At 48.3% G+C, this 14,860-nt stretch overlaps 1 protein-coding gene across 1 annotated transcript in view; it reads right to left on the bottom strand.

Moving 5' to 3' along the window:
- Positions 1-1,386, bottom strand: part of Gna13 (G protein subunit alpha 13) — a 47,320-nt gene extending 45,934 nt beyond the window's left edge. Inside the window, exon 1 of the mRNA XM_048365196.1 lies at positions 968-1,386. Within this exon, the coding sequence (XP_048221153.1) occupies positions 968-1,250 (283 nt within the window). The 5' untranslated portion in view covers positions 1,251-1,386. The remainder of the gene's footprint in view (positions 1-967) is intronic.
- Between the last annotated feature and the right edge of the window lie 13,474 nt (positions 1,387-14,860).

Raw genomic sequence — 14,860 nt, 5'->3', positions numbered from 1 at the left:
GCTGCTTCTTTAAAATGCTACAATCGAAAAACACCAATTCTCTGGAAGGCACAGAAATGAAGACCTGGGAATACTTTTCAACTTAAAACCACTTGTATGTCACATAGGAGCTGAGCCCATTCTCCAGCCCAACACACCGATTCCACCTGTGCCTGCTCTGTGTCACTTCAAGGCCAAAGGTTCTATCAGGGCACCACTTCACTTTATAAAACATGTAGTGGCGCCCCGTTTTCCCCTGCCCTGGGTTATTTAGCAAATAATCAGGGTGAAATGTATTGCACCGTGACTACAGTCAAACATCCTGTTACACTGGGGCGAAAAATCAGTGGGGCTAATTTTCTTTTTCCTTTTTTTTTAGATTAACTGCGGGGCAACTCTTTCCCCGATGTTATTTCGTGAATGTGACACCCTCAAGTTCGTATCCTGGCCCCCCCCTTCCCCGCAAAGGACACGAGGGGCTGTCACCCCACGCCCTAGACACGAGTCTCAGGCGAGGTTCCTCTACTGAGACGGTTCCAGAACCCCCTTGCCTAGCAAGCGGCCCAAGGAAGCCCGGAGTTGGGAACGCAGGCGACCTGACAATTCGGGGGACCCGCTGGTGGGGGTGGGGGGTGGGAAGGACCAGAGTCGGGGAAGAGACTAGGGGTGCAAGGGGGCGAGGCTGCCGTCCGCTGCCCCGTCGCCCGGCCCGGTCAGCAGGGAGGAGGACAGGAAAGGTCACCCGCACCCCGGCTCGCCTCACTTCCCCGTGGGATGGGGAGGGCGAGGCCCGCGGCGGCGGGGTGACCGCCACACCAAGGGGCGTCCTCCCTCCAGCCCGGGCGCGCCCCCTTCCCGCCGGCCCACCTCCAGGCCGGGCGAGGTCCGCGCGCGTCGGCCGGGGACCCGGCGGAGGAGGGCGGTGCCCGGCCCCGCGCCCGGGGGTCGGTGCCGGCGCCCGGGTCCCCCCGCGCCCGCCCGCCCGCACCTTTGATCACGTTGCTGTAGATGGTGGGGCGGAACTCCTCTCGCGCGCGCTGGTCGAAGTCCTGGCCGTGGATGATCCGCATCTGCTTCAGGAAGGTGGACTTGCCGCTCTCGCCCGCGCCCAGCAGCAGGATCTTCACGAGCCGCTTCACGTAGGTCTTCTCCCGGGACAGGCATTTGTCGATCTCCTTGGACTTGCGCTGCTGCTCGGCCTCGCCGCTCGTCAGCACGCAGCCCGGGAAGCACACGGACAGCACGGACCGCGACGGCAGGAAGTCCGCCATCTTGCCGCCGCCGCCTCGGCGGGCCCCTGCGGCTCCTCCACCGCCTCCGCCTCCTCCCGCGCCGGGCGGCTCCGGCTCCGCGGCTCGAGGGCGGGGAGCGCAGCCGGCGGCCCGAGCGCGCCCGGGGAGGGAGGGAGGGAACCAACGAACTGACTCGCAGGGCGGGCCGGGCAGGGCGGGCCGGGCCAGCCGGGGAGGGAGGGAGGGCGGGCCCGGGAGGGGCGGTGGCCCCGGAGGCGGGGGCGCGCACGCTGCCTCGCGGGGGCGCGCGCGCGCACCGCGAGCGCCGCGCTCACCTCTCCCCCGCCCCCTCACTGGGCCGGAGCCGGCGAATCACGCGCTCGCTCCCTGGCTCGCGTGCCTGCGGCCGGGCGCGCGCCCGAGCGGAGCAGCAGCACTGCGGTCACGTGAACCGGGCCCGACGCGCCCCCGCGAAGCCAGGCTTTCTGTTTCCTTTGAACCGCTGCGCCGTCACGCGCAGGGGCGCGCCCCCGCCAGAGCCGGAACGCGGCGCGGCGCGGCGGGAGCGGGTCCTAGACTCTGGCCCGGTGGGGCCCTTCCTCTCAGGTTATCCTCCCGCCGCCGCCGGCTGTCACCTCCACGTGCCCTGGGTCGGTGTCATTCGTTGGAGAAATGGCTTCACCCGCAGGCCGGGGGCGCCTTTTCTTAAGGTGACACCCTTGACATCCAGGTTCCGTAGGGTGGATGGCGGGGATTCCCCCCTCCCCAGACCCTCCTCCCCTCCACTCCCCCACCCTGTCGTCGCCTGTGACCCGCGTCGGGGCCCCCAGGGCTGGCGTTCAACTGGGGGGGCGAGGCGGCCCGCGTCCCTCCGGCCAGGCCACCGCCGCGGACGGAGCTGCTTGTGACCTGGGCGGTGCTCCCCGAGATCACACGAGGGGGCCAGGCAGTGAGGTCACGGCGAAAATCCCCGAAACCGGACGCTGTGAGGTAGATTCTTCCAGCGGGGAAACAGATAAGCAAATAGACCTAGATTTGCAAAAGGCAAGTTACAGACGATATGACCAGCAAGAGATTTAAGAAAAGGAAAAAAACAAAAAACACAGTAGAACTGGGCCAGGGCACCTGGAAGGGCTGCCGGGAGAAGAGAAAAGGGACGACTGGGTTGGCAAAGTGACTATGTAGCAAAGTCCTCAGAAAGCAATGTTGTCATGGGAGGCGGCGGGGTGGTTCCAGTATTGGGACTTGAACTCACGGCCTCACACTCTCCCTTACTTAGCTTTTATCCTCAAGACTAGCACTCTACCACTTGAGCCATGTGGAGTATTCCCTGTCTGCCTTGGAAGTGACTTGAGATCCTGAGACCTCAGCCTCTTGGATAATATTACAGGCATGTGGCCACCAGCCATCCAACTAATGTTCTTTTTATTTTTGGCTGGCTCTGGGGCTTGAACTCTGGGCCTAGGTGCTGTCCCTGAGCCTGTTTGTGCTCAAGGTTAGTGCTCTAGCACTTGAGCCACAGTGCCACTTCTGGCTTTTTCTGAGTAGTAATTTATTGGCAGTAAGAGTCTCACAGGCTGGCTTCAAATGACCAACCTCAGATCTCAGCCTCCTAAGTAGTTAGGAATGCAGGCATGAGCTACCGTTGCCCACTCTTTTGTCCTTAGTATTTACTTTCATATGTCTGAGTTTGTCAGTATAACATCACGCTCCTTGGTTTGGGCTTCTACAGAAGCTCAATGACTTCCTCATGTTAACAGAGTTTGGGTAAGAGGCCTGCAGGGTGAGAAACTTATGGACAAGTTTAACTTAAAAATTCAGAGCTAACTCAGTACTGTAAATCAGTTACTGTCTGGGGTTGGGTTCCTGACTGTGAGGCCTCATGACTCAACACAATGGTTGCAGTAAACAATCGCTGAAGTTGGATTATCTCCTGCTGTACTGGCCTGGCCCATGCAGTAGACAATCTGGAAAGTGGGGTGGGCCATAGTCCTGCATCTGTGAGTTGCTAGGGTCAGGATCACTGGGCCATGTTGTCAGGTCAAATGTGTGGTAAAGGTCTACCCTGGATGGAAGAGCTCTCTTGTTTATCAGAGTTAGGCAGGCCTTGTTCTTGAGCTGTGAAAGGACTAGCTTCTGCCCAGGACAAAGCCCTGTTCCACATTGACTCCAGGTGCTCATCTGAACTTTCCAGCAAAGGCAGAGGAGGGCAGCCTCCTAAATTAGGCTAGTAAGCATCTTTTTCCTGAAGTCTGTGCAGCATAAAGGAAAAGCAAGGAAGCCCGGGAGGCAGGAAGTTATTCCTGCCCAGCCAGTTCATGTTGTGACATGTAAAGCAGCAGAGAAACTGTTCAAAGGCCTGTGTGGAGTCTTGCCTTGGAACAGCTTGGCTCAGAGAGAGCCTGATTGTTCTAATCAGTTGATGCTGAAAAAGAGACCACCTGGAGCCCAGCCTGGGTGTTTGGCTACCCTATGTCTTCTAACTAATGACCTTGTAAATTATAAGCATAAAAATGAGTCAGCCAGGTATGGTATTATCCCAGTGCTCTGGAAGCTGAGAAAAGAGGATGGGGAGTTTAAGGCCAGCCTAGCGGGGTGGGGGTGGGGGTATATAAGTATGAAAGTGTGTCAAGATTCAGTGGTTCCTCAAGAAGTTAACATAGAGCATAGCATAAAAGCAGTATAAAGAGCTTCAATGAAAGCTGTTGAAATGATTTTAAGAAGGGGAGAACAGAAGGGAGAGTGATAGAAAGGGTAAGATTGATTGAAATATAGTATAAACATGGGGAAATCTTACAATAGAACTCCTCCCTCATATAACTAAGGGTTGGTTTTGTTTGTTTGTTTTCTGGTCCTGGGGCTTGGACTCAGGGTCTGAGCACTGTCCCTGGCTTCTTTTTGCTCAAGGCTAGCACTCTTGAGCCACACCACTTCTTCTGGCTTTTTCTATATACCTGGTGCTGAGGAATCAAACCCAGGGCTTCATGTATATTAGAAGAGCACTTTACCACTAGACCATATTCCCAGCCCCTGCTGTTATGTTTTTTTAAGGAGAGGGTGAGGATTTCTTTTTAAACAGTAAACTGTAGGATTGCTACATGACCCAGCAGTCCCCCAGTAAATACCCCCAAGTCATTGAAAACAGGTGTCCAAACAAAAATGTGTGCACTTTTGTTCATGGCAACACTAGTTAGAGTAGCCAAAGGTAAAATTAGCTCAGAGGCCTCTAAGTCAATGAATGGTTAAAGGAAATGTGATATATCTATGTGATGGAATTATTCAGTCATAGAAAGAAATGAAGTCCTGATAGACATTGCCAACCCACTTTGGGAATACACTAAATGAGAAAAACCCATGTAGTGGGCTCAAGAGCACTAGCCTTGAGCCAAAGAGCCTGAGTTCAAGCCCCACAGCTGACCAAAAAAAGAATTAAGGAAAAAGATCTGTTCCATTTAACCTTGAAGGTATAAAGGCATACCACAGAATGTAATGCTTAGTGAATAAAATTGGCCCAGTGATAGAGCACCTGCCTAGCAAGCATGAGATCCTGAGTTCAAACCCAGTAACTGGTGGCTTAAGCCTGTAATCCTAGTGACTCAGGAAGCTAAGATTTGAGGATCACAGTTCAAAGTCAGTCAGGGCAGGAATATCTGTGAGACTATTATCTCTAACCACCAAAATGCTGGAAGTAGAGCTTTAGCCAAAGGGTTAGAACACCAACCTTGTGCAAAAAGCTAAGAGGACAGCCCCCAAGCCCTGAGTTCAAGCCCCAGGACCAACACATGTAATCCCCCCACCAAAAAAAAAGTACTGAAAAAAGCACCATTGTGTTTATTTTTTAATAATAGGGACAATTTTAATTATTCATATGAGAAGCTAATTACTCTAGACTGCTTTAGTTTACAATGTAATGTTGGTGATATTTTAATCTTTAGATACATTGTGTCATCAGTGAAGAAAATATTATGAAACTTTTAAAGATTGTATTGAGACCACTAATTTGAATCAAATCTTCTGGATACTAAGTTGCCAACAGATCCAGATGTTGATTCATTGGAAACATCTGCATGGTTGAGCCATATGCAAATGAAGAATTTAGAAACCCCACCCCACCCCTAGCTGTGTTAAAAAGACAGGAAACCCAGATCAGTTTTAGCATCCTTTCTGGAAGCTGAAAGTTTAGGGGCAGTCTTGAAAGATAAATAATGAAAGATGTGACTAAAAAAAATAAAATGCATTTCCAAATGATTTTTCTCCTCTTTACACCTCAGGAGGGAATAAACCCTTTCCAATAATACTGCCATTCTTGGAATTAACTTGTAATTCATCTCTTGGAAGCAGAAAGAAAGATGGGCTCCTATTTTATAGTCACCGTTTATTTTTAATTTTAAAAAATAGTATTATTTCAATTGTTGGCCAATCTTCGAGCTAAATAACTTCAGGCTGTTTACAGAAAATCAGGATTACCCACTAAAGACAAAAATGTGTCACCCTCAGACTTAGTCAAAAGAATGTGCCAGAGGCTTCATGAGCAGTTCCAAAGAGGACTTTAAAGAATTTTTTTTTAATGATTGAAAATATAATTTAAGTAAATGATTTGGTTGCCAAGGTAACTACTCACTACACCCATTTAGATGCTGTTTGTTTACAATGCAGTCACATTACAGGAGAGTTAAACCTTGGGTTCATTTTCTAATAAAGGCTGATGACGCATCCAGGAGTTCCATTACACAACTCCCTGTGTCTAACCATCAATATAGAATAGATGGATTCTAACCTTCTCACAGATCCAGCAGGCATGATTTCTTCCACTTCCCTTTTCCCTAGCCGGAAAGGAAGGGAATTCCCAGGTTCTCCAGAACACAACCCTCTTACTTAAGGGTGGTACTTTAAATGCCTCAAAGCACTCCGACCTACTTTATCTCATTCACTACACTGCTAACAATAGCCTACTAGAAACACCCAGCATTAACCTCAATCCTATTGGTCAGACAAGAAGTTGACTGGGAAGAGATGCTTAAATCTCTCTCCCATCTCTTCCCTTTCTCTCCTTTCTTTCTTCCTTCTCTTTCTTTCTTCTCTCTCTCTTCTCTCTTCCTTCTCTCTCTCCCTTCTCTGTCTCCTCTCTCTTTTTTTTGTCACAATGGCCAATTGCAGAGCCAACTGGACTCAAAGCTCTGGATTTTGGCTCTTCCTGATATGCCTAAACTGGCCCTAGTGCCCAGAATGCCTGGGTGTGTGAGCTCCAGCTGAAGATCAAAACCGAAGTGTACTTGGCCTCACAGTACCAGGGAGTCCAGTAGTTTTGTTTGTTGCTTGGCTGGTCTGTTTTTCCAGATCCTTCCAGGCTGCCTGCCATTTTGAAGCTGCCCAGCTGCTAGGCTGAATAGAGTAAGATGTTCCATGCTTTGGAGCTCAGCGCTGCTTGTAAGATGTTCCAGGTGGCCAATGGGGGGAAAAAAACAACAAAAAACACAGTCTGGCTTATGGTTGTGTTTACCTGCTATGTCAATCCCACACATTTATTTCATGTGAGTTCGAACTAAAAAGGCAACTTCTTTTGTAATGAAATCTGATGTTTCCCTGACCAGAATAAACTCCTCTTGTGGAAAGTTTCATATGAAACTAGACATGTGGAATTGGATTGTGGGTGGTTTTGTTTGTTGTTGTTAATAATGGAAAACATGACTTTAATTACTGGTTGTATTTTTCTCAGCCTCTGTAAAAGATCTGTGAACTACTGATGACCAGCTGGGACCTTGGCTCATCACAGATCAGAAACCTGAATTGTTTCAAAGACTCACACTGAAGCACCTGGAAATGCTCGTGCCTAGATTTGTGCTCCATCAGGCTTCTCCCCAGGCAGTCTGTCCATGTAACATTGCACACAAAAGCTTTGCCTGCTTATCTGTGTGTGTGTGTGTGTGTGTGTGTGTGTGTGTGTGTGTGTGTGTGTGTGCGCCAGTCCTGGGGCTTGAACTCAGAGGTCTGGGCAGTGGCCCTGAACTTTTTTTTTTTTTTTTTAACCAATTGAGTGGAAGCTCTACTTCCAGCTTTTTTGGTGGTTGATTAGAAATAGGAGTCTTATGGATGTTTCTGCCCAGGCTGGCTTCAAATCTTGATCCTCAGCTCTCAGCCTCCTGAGTAGTTAGGATTATAGGTGTTGTTAGGAAAATGGAGGAGAATGGAAAAGGAATAGAGTAGACTCGATTTTCAACAGACCAGGACTGTTAATTGCCGGTGAGGGGCACAGGCCTTCTCATGGGTTTGGAGGTTGATTGAGGGACTGGATTTTAAGGTGGACTTATGTAGGTCTTAACAAGGAAACAGAAAATTAAAAACTGGGCTATGGTCTCTTGGAGGCCATGGGCTGTGTCGTTGGCCAGGTCCAGAGTGGAATGCTCCACCGGGGTGAGGGGCTATTGTCTCCCCGGGGGCCAAGGTGGGAATGACCTTCCTGGGGACAAGCACTTGAGCAAGCATCTGGTGCTTTGCTGGAGTCAGTCCTTCAGGTATGAGCCACTGGCACTAGGCCTTACCTGGTAATCTTGAGATTCTTTCTAAAAACCTCAGAAATCCTTTTCACTCCCTTTTTGGTTATTTTCTCTTACATTTATTCATTTGCTTATTTTTTTTATTTTTTGCAGATATGGCCTTGCTATGTACCCCAGATGTTTTTTATGCTTTCTTTCCTATCAATGACACTTGACAGACACAAAGCAAGGATCCTTTACCAGAAGTTCTATTTCTTCAAGGAAGTTCAAGTCTGCAATCTCCAGGCATTTCTGCACACCAGAATCCTCTGTTTCCAACCCAGTGGTCATTAATATCTTTTTCCTAGGGACACTGGATATGCAGGCTTAGACCCCCACACTTCCTGGTACCCTACACCAGGCTGGCGGCAAGCTCCAGCACATGTCATGGCCTACAGAGCTGGCCTTTGCCACTGCAAAACCCCAGAAAGCATCAGCTTACTGCTGGCCAGTGTATCAGTGAGCAGTTAGGGCTCCTTCAGGGGGCTGGTCCCTGAGACTTTGGTCAGAGGCTGGCAGACTGTTTCCCAGAACAAATAATATCACCCACTCATCTTCCTCCAAACTCTTGTGTCAGCTGCTGAGGAAAAGAGAGGTGAGCTCAGGGTAGGACTCAGAGAAAGACAGCAATTGCTGAGTCAGAATGGTAGCACAAGGGACTTGGGGCACAGGCCTTATAGCCAGGCTTCCTTGCCTGCTTCATTGCTAGCTTTCTCCTCCACAGGAGTTTGAGAGGAGGAAATAAAAGCCAAAGGAAGTGGCTGGATGTCAGTCTGGCAGCCTTGCACATGGGGCTTTCTAAGCTGCGATAGGAAAAGTTCTCTTAGGCTGAGAGGTAATCCACTATTCTTTCTAAACCAAAGTGATTCAGATTATATTATCTGTTCTGCATTTTGTCTTCCAGAGAAGAAATATAGAACAGTGGCAAGAACTTGGGTAGAAACTCAACTAACAGATCTAAGTCTTCCCTTTCTTACGTGGAAAATGGGAAGACATCTATGTAAAGAGTTGTCATGAGGACCAGATTATAGGAAATGTGTTCTTGGTCCATGAACGGGAGGGTTCATTTTAGACTATTAGAGGAAGGAGCAACTCGATGTCTTTACAATCCCTAAGGAAGCTCAAGAGTTATTGTCCTTGTCAGAATGTTCTCCCTGGATCTTCCCTAAGCCCTACAATTGGTTGTTTATTCTTCACTTCCTCATGTTCAAGTTCATTCACAGTCCACAGTAGACTCTGTTTCTGGTGGTAAGGAACTCATATAAAAAAGGAGAAAAAGATAGGCATGTGAATGACTGTCCCTAAAGTCTCAGCTCTGAAGAGAGCCTTACGAATCCCCTCCCCCACCGGAGATCAGGCATTCAGGTGGAGACATTGGCTTGGCATGTTAAGGGTGTAGACTTCATTTTCTCATGTGGAAAGTGGGCATGGAGTGTTTCCAAGATGGTAGAGTAGGCTTTCAGTCAGCGTTGCCATATTTCCTTCTGCCAGAGTGCTGATTTGTCCAACTGATGAACTGGCATTTGTCACCAAGATCATGATAAGGGGGTAGGAGTGTGGGCATGTCCGCTCTCACCCCTGAGAGCTACCACTGGACAGATCCCGGGTATATCTGTCTTGAGAGCCCCTCTCAGGAAGACCCATCCTCAAGGAAGTGGGCTTGGCCTGCTTGAGCAAGAAACTCTGGGGCTCTGATACAGGATCTGGGTGGAAGCAAGGTACTATTGGGCCTCTTGGCCTTACTCTATTGGTAGGGTCATCAGCAGAGGGATGAGAGAACCCTCTATAGCATAGCCAGTGCTATAGGTGTCTCCTTACGTGGCTAGAAAAATGTAATAGCATATAATTGGCCCCTTTTCAAAGAGGTCTAACTAGACCGCAAAAACATCTGCCACTCGTAGCTAAGGATATCCTGTCATCAACCACAAAGTTCTCCAGCTTGCTTCTTCTTGCCTGAAAAATGGAGCCAATGATGCCCATACCTCATTGGATTGAAGAGAAAATTGGGTACAATAACATAGTGATCAAAGTACAAGTCCAGAAACAGTAGTCTTTGCATCTGGGTACTGGAGACTGAAAAATGGCTAAAATATCCAGGCATGGTAATATATGTCTGAAGTCTCAGCTACTTACAAGGAGTGCGAGTGTGAGGCCAACCAGGTCAAATGGAACAAGACTCTATCTCACTAGCTTGTGATCTTAGCTACTCAGGAGGCTGAGATCTGAGGATCATAGTTGGAATCCAGTTTGGGCAGGAGAGTCCAAGAGATTCTTACCTCGAGTTAACCAGCATGAAAGTTGGATTGAAGACTTGGCTCAAGTGGTAGAAGACCAGCTATGAGTGAAAAATGCCAAGGTCCTGAGTTGAATCCCTAGCGCATATAACAACTACAAAAAGGAAAGGGGAAAAAAGGAAAGAAAACAAGGTCAAGGGGCTTGGCTCAAGAGGTAGAACACTTACCTAGAACATTCAAGGCCTTAAATTCAATCTCCAGTACAAAAAGAAAAGGTTTAAATGATTTTAGTTTGTATAAAAATGCAAAAACTTGGGGCTGGGAATATGGCCAGCATTGATAGAGTGCTTGCCTCACATACATGAAGCCCTGGGTTCGATTCCTCAGCATCACATACATAGAAAAAGCCAGCAGTGGTGCTGTGGCTCAAGTGGTAGAGTGCTAGCCTTGAGCTGAAGAGCTCAGAGACAGTGCCCAGGCCCAGAGTTCAAGCCCCACAACCACCTCCAACAACAACAAAAACCAAGGTAAAAACTGGGCTGGGTGCTAGTGGGTCATGCCTGTAATCCTAGCTTCTCAGGAGGCTGAGATCTGAGGATCACAGTTCCAAGCCAGCCAGGGCATGAAAATCTGTGAAACTCTTATATCCAATGAACTACTCAGAAAAAGCCAGAAGTGTTGCTGTGGCTCAAGTGGTAGAGTGTTAGCCTTGAGCAAAAGAAGCTCAGGGACAGCACCCAGGCCCAGAGGTAAGGTCCTAGGATCAGAAAAAAAAATTGAAAACCAATAAAGAGTTGCAAATAATAAATTTAAATTTTTAGCGATCAGCTATAATGATCATTTCTTCAGAATATAGAAAACAGAACACAATGGATTAGAAATACAGTGCAAGCCAATCATGTGATTTGAAATTTTTTGGCAGCCAATTTGAAAAAGCAAAAAACAAACTGGTGATATACTTATCAAATTCTACATATGCAAAATATGTAATTAATATAAAGAGAATTAAAATTATTTTTATAGGCCAGACACTGGTGGCTGACACCTGTAATCCTAGCTACTCAGGAGGCTGAGATGTAAGAAACGCAGTTCAAAGCCAGCCTGGGCAGGAAAGTCCATGAGATGCTTCTCTCCAATAAACCACCAGAAAACCAAAAGTGGAGCTGTAGTTCAAAGTGGTGGAGTGCTAGCCTTGAGCAAAAGAGCTTAGGGACAGCACCCAGGCCCTGAGTTCAACAAAAGCTTTTATATTCTTTGTTGGGAAGAACTAGATCTTCAGAATCCAATGTATGTTTTACACTTTCAGTAATGTTTACAGATGCTATCTTTTTATCAGAGATATTTGATCTGTATTTAGATTTGGGGGTTTTTGGAGGGGGGGTTAGGAGAGAGTTTTGTTTATTTTTGTGCTAACACCAGGTCTTGAACACTCCTGGTTAGCTTTTTCACTCAACATTGCCACTCTACCATTTGAGCCACCTCCATTTCCAGCTGGTTAATAATAGATAAGAGTCCCTCAGCTTTATCTGACTAGATTGGCTTCAAACTGTGATCCTCAGATCTCAGCTTCCTGGGGAGCTAGGATTGCAGGTGTGAATCACCGGCATCCAGCTATGTTTTGTTTTCTAGGTTGAAGCAATCCTCCTACTTCAGCCTTCCAAGTAGCTGGGACTACAGATGTGTACCATTGCACCCTGGTTTAGATTTCATAAAGTTTTCAGATTAAAAGTGGATTCACACTGGGTGCTGGTGGCTGATGCCTGTAATCCTAACTACTCAGGAGGTTGAGATCTGAGGATTGTAGCAGTTCAAAGCCAGCCCAGCACGAAAGTCCATGAGACTCATCTCCAATTAACCACCAAAAAGCCAGAAGTGGACCTGTGGCTCAAGTGTGAGGGAGAGCAATAGGCTTGAGTGAAAAAGCTCAGAGACAGTGCCCAGGCCCTGAATTCAAGCCCCAGAACCAACATAAACACACACACACAAAAGTAGATTCACAAAAGCAAGTTCCAAACATCTGTTTATTAATGAGCAAATAAGTATGTCTTGAAGTTAAAAAATTAAGAACATGAAAGAAATACAAAATTGCTCAGTTACTCTAGCCACAGTTCACTAGGTAGATGGAACCAGAGGTCATTTCCTGGGCCAATCTGGGAAAGGCCTGAAGTCATTGATAGGAGGCCAGGCAGGTGGACTAGCCTGAGAGTGGCCAGTGCCTGGCATGAGCATTGGACCATGCGGAAGCCAGTTTGCTTAGAACCAACTAGCTGGGGCTGAAGAGGGAGGGTGGAGTCTGACCAAGAAGACTTTGTATCCTGAGTTACGATGCTGAGATTTTACCCTGTCCCTGGACAGGAACCACTGGGATGTTTTTGAGCAGAAATTGGTGCCAAGTGTGTTGTTTCAAAGTGAATTTGCATGGTACTAGTGTCCACAAGAGACAGGAACGAGGGGAGACACCAGCCAGGATGGAGGGCGGAGGTGGAGGGCGCAGGTGTACAGAGATAGTACCTGGCTGGTATGAAAGCAAATAGATTCTTCTGGAGGCTGTACAAAGACAGAGTCCATGGGACTCAGAACCAGATGCTTTCTTTAGAGAGAGGAGGTAGAAGAACAAGGCCCCCGTAGCCTCTGGTGCAGCGTGCCTGGAGATGGGTTGACATGGAAAGGTTTAAGGAACCCAGGAAGTTATGCTAGCGAGGCAGTGACCCCCGACCCCCCAAGGCACAAACAGCTGAATTCAGGCCTGGAGTCAATGTTTTTTTTTTAATTTTTATTTGTTCTAAGTGCAAAGTAAAATTTAACTCCAGCCCCACCCTCTGAATCACAGGGCCACCCTAGACTTTGCCCTGAGTTTGAGATTGCGAGAGACACTCCTTAGTTCTGGAGAGCTCTGAGGTGGTCAGTCTGGGCTGAAGCTGGATTAGAAGCTCTTTGTTCTCAGAAATCAAGGGGAAAGGGCCTGGAGAAAGCCCTCTCTGCTCTCTGGCTGGCTTTCTCTTTCTTACTCCTGATTCCTTCCCTGAGGAAAGCATCACTTGTCAGGCAAATCCAGGCCAATAGCTCTCTCCCTCTTGGCTCCCTGCCCTGAGCCCAAGTGTTCCCATCTCTATACACACATGGTCCCAATCAGGAGTGTCTGGGGGCTGCTGGCAAAGCTGGGGACAGAGCCCCACCACAGCAATGTCAAGCCTTGTGGGCCATGTCTGGGCTGTTAGGTGAAAGGTTGAGTTTATAGTGGGCGTAGTGGATTGGCCAAGGGGCCCCCACTGTGCCCCTCTCTGTTACAGTGGAAACAATAGGGGTAGGGACCTGGAGACCATCCCAACCAGCATAGGAGGAGGGGATGTTAAGACAGGGGGATTCTGGGCTGACAAACCAGAAGGAGTGAGGTGCAAGACAAGGAGACATGGGATCAAAATGGGACATTGATGGTGTCTGTTGTCCTCTGAGCTCTGGCTACCTGTCTGGCACTGTCCAAGACCTTCTCTTTTCCCAGATGGGGAAAGGAATGCTCCCAACAGCTAAAGAGCCCTTGGCCAAGGTCACCTTGAAGTAAGGGTGCTGATTCAAATGGAAGTGTCTGACTCAAGCCAACTCACTGCAGTGAGGACCTCTTCAAAGCACAGGGCTCTCATTGGGAGCATGGAGGAAAGCCACACTTGTCTCCACGTTCAATTTTATTGTTTCAATGAGTGGACCAAAGTCTTACACTAGAGGTCTCATGTTGCTAACTGGAATGAACCAGAAGAATTTTTTTTTTTGGAGGGGCGTTATTAGGGCTTGAATTCAGGGTCTTCTGTTTGCTAGGGAGGTGCTCTGCCGCTTGAGCCACATACCCCAGCCCTTTTTGCTTTTGTTATATTTCAAATAAGGGCTTGCATTTATGCCTGGATCACCCTGGACTGCAGTCGTGTGTGTGTGTGTGTGTGTGTGTGTGTGTGTGTGTGTGTGTGTGTGTGTGAATTCAAGACCTGGACACTCTCCCTTAGTTTTTCACTCAAAGCTGGTACTCTGCCAGTAGAGCCACAGCTCCACTTCTGGCTTTTTGGTGATCATTTGAAATCTCATGGACATTCTGTCCAGGCTGATTTGAAGTGTAATTGATCTTCAGATCTCAGCTTCCTGGGATTACAGGTGTGAGCCACCAGTGCTGGCTTTGCAGTCCTCCTGTGTGTACTTTTACATACCTAGAGTGATGCAATTGTACCTAGCTTTTTATTGGTTGAGATGGAGTCTTGAGAACTTTTGACCAGCCTAAAACCATCATCTTCCTTGTCTCTACTTCCCAGATAATTAGGATCCAACTTATTTTCTTATCTCTCTCTCTCTCTTTCTCTCTGTTTTTCTGTCTGTTTCTGTCTCTCTCCCTTTTGTCTTTCCCACCCCTGCTCCCACCCCTTTCCTACCTTCCCTTCCTTTCTTGGAAGTGCCACGGATTGAACCTGGGGCATAGTATATGCAAAACAGTCCCTTTTCTGAGCTATGCCCCCTTGCCTGATCATAAAGAACCAAGCAGGTAGTTCTCCACCCAGCATCCTCAAGCCACTGTTGTAGCTCTTTCACAATAGTGTGGGATGTGCAGAGCATCCTCTACCCCCAGTATGTTCCAGAAGCTCTGAGCCTCTGGGAGGCTGGGTGGGTCTGGGCAGAAGCTTCCTCCTGGCGCTGACTGGGCACAGGGCCCAGACTTGGGCTTTTCTAGGTCAGGCGGTTCTATCTTCAGCCTGGCCCGAGGATACAGCTTGTGTAAACTGTAGACATCCCAGGCGGGCTGTATAAACACAGACTATCTCCCACTCCAACGCTTCCTTTGGGGAGACTCCATTCCAACTCCTTATCAACTTGAGCTTCCTACCCAGATAGAAGGAAGCTATTAAAG

This window comes from Perognathus longimembris, chromosome 17 (genome assembly GCF_023159225.1).
Source record: "Perognathus longimembris pacificus isolate PPM17 chromosome 17, ASM2315922v1, whole genome shotgun sequence".
NCBI classification, from domain to species: Eukaryota; Metazoa; Chordata; class Mammalia; order Rodentia; family Heteromyidae; genus Perognathus; species Perognathus longimembris.
The sequence above is the reverse complement of the archived record's forward strand: the minus strand, read 5'-3'. Positions and strand labels throughout refer to the sequence as shown.